General features: G+C 45.8%; 1 protein-coding gene across 1 annotated transcript in view; it reads left to right on the top strand.

The window, feature by feature from the left end:
- LOC102249846 (aldehyde oxidase 2) overlaps nucleotides 1–4,303 on the top strand; it is a 45,550-nt gene extending 41,247 nt beyond the window's left edge. Inside the window, exons 27-28 of the mRNA XM_005874138.2 lie at nucleotides 3,125–3,201; nucleotides 3,689–4,303. Coding sequence (XP_005874200.2) covers nucleotides 3,125–3,178 — 54 coding nt within the window. The 3' untranslated portion in view covers nucleotides 3,179–3,201; nucleotides 3,689–4,303. The remainder of the gene's footprint in view (nucleotides 1–3,124; nucleotides 3,202–3,688) is intronic.
- Nucleotides 4,304–4,568: the final 265 nt, after the last annotated feature.

Raw genomic sequence — 4,568 nt, 5'->3', positions numbered from 1 at the left:
CTCCCCCCTCCTCACCCCATGCACAGCCTCGCCATGCACAGCTGGCCCCCCTTCCCCATGCACAGCCTCCGTTCTCTGAGAGGGAGAGGCTAGCAGCCTGTCCCAGGGACTGCTCCCATTTCCTGTGGTTCTGGGACCAACCCCACGGCACGTGGGAACGCGCAATCTCCCGGCTGCTCTGCTGAAGGCTACGCCGCAGTCACTGGCCGGGCCTTCCAGCGGCACAAACACGCCGGCCACGTGGACTCGGGGAGACGGAATGACTCAGGGGCCGCTCAGAGCGGAGACGCCCACGGTGCCTCCCTTCCTCGGGGTGCTGCGCCCACGCCCTCCCAGTGCGAGGTGTTCTCTCTCTCTCTCTCTCTCTCGCTCTCTCTCTCTCTCTCTCTCTCTCTCTTCACACTCTCCCCTGCCTCTCGCGCTGTCCTGGCGGAGGTCACTGGCGCTCTCACCCTCTCACCGGCTGTGAAACTGGTGCCACGTGGAGCAAGCCTGTGCCAGGAGGCAGGGACTGACTGCTCCCCTCCATGCTCGGACCCAACTCCTCCCTGCAGGGGCCTTTCTGACCACGACGGTGGTTTATCGGATACTGTCATTAAATGTATATGTTTGCACCTAAAAGCTCTCCTACCTGGTCCCTGAAGGTTACTCCTTCGGGCCGGAGAATCAGAAGAGAGAGGGCGGGGGGAGAAGGCAAAGCTGAATTCCCTGAGATTAAGAGAGGGAGGGAGGAAGGCAGGATGTGAGAGAGAAAGAGGTCTTATCTGGGGAGGGAAAGGCGTAACAGGCACTGCTTTAACTCAGTGAGGACACGGCCTGGAGCCGGAGGACAGGCTGGCATCTCAGCTCTCCCTTTCGGGATTTACTTACTCTTCTGATCACTCCGTGTCCTCATCTATAAAATGGGGGAGGAGGCGTGTGGAGAGGATAATTATAATTCCTTCACAGGGTTGTTGTAAGGTTTAAGTAGATAATATGTGAAAAGCATTTAGCAGTTGACCATACTTAGGAAGTGGTCAATATACGTTGATGATGATGGTGATGATGATGATGATGATGATGGAGTCTGAAGTCCCCAAGAGCACCATCAGCTTCAGAGACTTGCTAGATGGACTCACCGGACTTAGAACGCTGTTGTAGTCCTGGTTTGGGTTTCTTCCAGGGAGAGGATACAGATTAACGTCCGCCAAGGGCAAGGCAGATAGGGCGAAGTCCAGGAGAGACTGGGTAGGAGGTTCCAGCGGGCTCTCCCGGTGGAGCTACACCGACAGCACTGCATTCTCCCAGCAACAAGGTGGGAGAAGGAACACAAAGTGTCCACCGCCTGGGAAGCTCACCTGAGTCTGGCGTTCTGGGCTCTCACGAGGGATCAGTGACGTAGCACAGGTCACCTGCATCGCTGACCTGAGTTACTCAGTGTCCAGCCCTTCCAGAGGCCAGGTGATGCCCCCTGGCCCAACGCCTCAGGTAGACAGACACTCTAATCAGGCAGAATCCTTCAAGGGTTTATTTAGGTGTTATCTCCCCGGGGCTGGTCAAGGGCTCTTTCTTTGGAATGTGCAGAGGTTGGACAACACACGCCTGCTGAGTTAATCCTTTACTACACAATAATGACGATGAAGATGATGAGGAGGAATTCTGGATTGATGGCAGCTACCACTGACACTACGCCTTGACACCAATGAGACCAGATACAGACCTATCTCAGAAGCTGAGATTTAACTAAAAGTGGCCATCTTGATGGCCATTGTGAACATATTGCCTTCATTCTAGCTATCAAGAACCAACCAGGGAGGAAGAGGAGGAGGGAGGAAGGGGTCGATGGCACCAAACAAGAGAGAAGATAAAGGGAAGGTCACCAAAGGCCAAGGAAGAGCAGCTTAAGTCCCAGGTCTGGGTCTCTGAAACCAAAAAAAAAAAAAAAAAAAAAAAAAAAAAAAGAAAGTTATGTCCTCATTCAAGGAGCTAGGGAGGAGGTAAGACCCAAGAAGGCCGAGGTAGCAAGATAATGAGTGTTGATCTGGGTCCCAAAGCCAAGGGTACTCCAGGAACCCAGGTCTGGTGGAAAGAACAGGAGGCAGGTTTTGGAAGAGACTAAAAATTGCCATCACCTTTAGCAGGAGAGTTGACCTGAATCGACCTCAGACTACTGAGGAGCTTTGTCCAGCGTCCAGCCCGCCCAGCGCAGGTGCAACGGGCTGATTGTAAATAAGATACCCATCGCAGCAGCTAAGTAGAGAATCAGGGACGTCTCTTTGAGTAGGGCGAACCTAGCCCTCCATTCATATTTCATTACAGATTAAGAGCAAACAGGAAGAGTAGAATTTGTTAAGTTATCCTGATAGGAGTTGGGTGGTTGTTTTGTTTGTTTTGTGGGGGTTTTTTTTGTCTTCTTTTTGTACTTTTATGAAATAAATATTAGGAGGACAGCTTTTTGGAACCCTCTTAACTTTTTGTTATTTATGGGAGGTTTGTGCTTTTACACCTGTGTAACTAAAAGTCAACTCTTTGGACAAAAAAGCCTAACAGCAGAGGCAAGGAATGTAATTTCTGCTTTTTTGGCCAAACCTAAGGGAGAGCATTCCCAGCAGAGGAAACAGGAATTGAGGACCACAAGAAGGAAGGATTCACAAGTCAAGTTCTTGGGGCTTGAAGGCCAGGATAGGGAAATGAGCCTAGGTTTTAACTGGCAAGGGTTCTGAACAAAAACCATTTGGCTGAAGGTGTAGACAGAGCGGCTCTCAAATCACGGCACAGGAGTCCTGGTCCCTAGGCTCCAACACAAACAACTCTCAACCTAACCACTCCCCTTTCCACCCTCCCTAACCCTGCAAATGTGTTCATAGGAAATATAATTCTCTGTGAGATTCACATCTTGGAAGTAAAAAGGATAGATAACTAATAGAGCGTCATCTTACTTAACAACGAGAAGAGCAGCAGATATCACAATACCAGACCCCCTGTCTCTTCAGAGTTGACCCTGGAAAGAAAGGGTATTCCCCAGGAAAAGCTACCTCCTCCCATCAGAAAAATTTCCCCAAACCTACAGATTTGATATACTTTTCCTGGTAAAATATTGCAGTGGTCTTATGATATTAAGTTTTGAATTTGCTTTCTTTCTTAGATCCCAAGAGATGACCCTAAGACATTTAGACCTTGGTCTATCCCTATAGCATAGCACTGCTGTCATTTTTCTAAAAGGTAAGATCAATAAGCTGGAAGATAATTACTCAGAAAAACTGATTCAGTCCTTTGTGTTCTATGGAAATTTATGATGACACAAGTGTGTAAGTCCAGTTTCTTTTTTTGTTTGTTTAAAATATGTTTTTATTGATTTCAGAGAGAGAAAAGGAAAGGGGGAGAGAGAGAAACATTGATTTGTTGTTCCATTTATTTATGCATTCGTTGGTTGATACTTGTATATGCCCTGACTGGGGATAGAACCTGCAACCGTGGTGTATCGGGACCATGCTCTAACCAACTGAGCTACCCGGCCAGGGCTCATCTAGCTTCTTATTTTATAAATGAAGATGTGGGGGCCAAGGGAGAAAAAATAACTACCTCAATGTATTTATTCATAGCCATAAAGTTTACCAGTTCAATTTTTCGACTATTTATTGTTCTTCTCTCACACAAAGTCAAGGGATTTACACACTTTTATAATTATTCTCTTTTCTTTTTTTTTCAGGTGCTTCAGTTTTCTACAAGTGAAAAGATGGCTTGTTAATCCTAACTGGACTCCACACTGATATTCTTATACTGATGTGAAGAAGAAAAAAATGACACAAAACTTAGAAACGTTATTCAAGTCTGATTACCTTGACAAGATGAATCATTATTTACGAATCATTAATTTAGACTTTCTAGCCTAGAGCCACCAGACAACCACTGGGATAGTCACAGCAATCAAGTTTAATGCTAAGTTGTTTCTGACAACATCATGTCAATATTGCTGTAAAAGCAAATCTTTCCTTTGTGTTTATCCAGTATCATTGGACTGTAATGCAGGCTACAATCCTAGAATGAAAGACACTTTGCAGTAGATAAGCATGTGCTTACTTTCCCCAGGGATGTGTTTGATTCAGTGGCCACAGGTAGGGACACCACAGAGTTCTACAAGGTTTGATTTTATTTTGTTTTTACTGTGGATTAGCTATGGGTCCGTGTATGTGCATTTGACAGCAAAGCAGTTGTATTTTCCTCATTGTAGATGAGCTATTCAACTGGTTGATATTCTTTTGGAATTTGGAGGGCAAAAGCATTGTAAAAATCGTTTTCAGTGTAGTATCATAAAACCCTTTTACTTCTTAAATCTGTTTATAAAAAAAACACCTGATCTGGTATCAGAGTTTCAGGAAAACTTCATTGCTCCATTTCCCATATATTGAAGTGGGTAACACAGAGCAAAAAAAATTCTAAATTGTAATCACCCCTATGTTGAAGTTGGAAACATGCAGGGTCCACCAAATTTTATTCCTCGGTTTTAGAGGCCTTCAGAGAAGGAGAAACCAGCAAATGAATTATTCCATATTTGACCAGAAAGCCAGGGAGTAAACTGACACTCTATC

The sequence above is a fragment of the Myotis brandtii genome, unplaced genomic scaffold (assembly GCF_000412655.1).
Source record: "Myotis brandtii unplaced genomic scaffold, ASM41265v1 scaffold4259, whole genome shotgun sequence".
NCBI classification, from domain to species: domain Eukaryota; kingdom Metazoa; phylum Chordata; class Mammalia; order Chiroptera; family Vespertilionidae; genus Myotis; species Myotis brandtii.
Note: the sequence above shows the minus strand (reverse complement) of the source record. Positions and strands in the feature narration are given on the sequence as shown.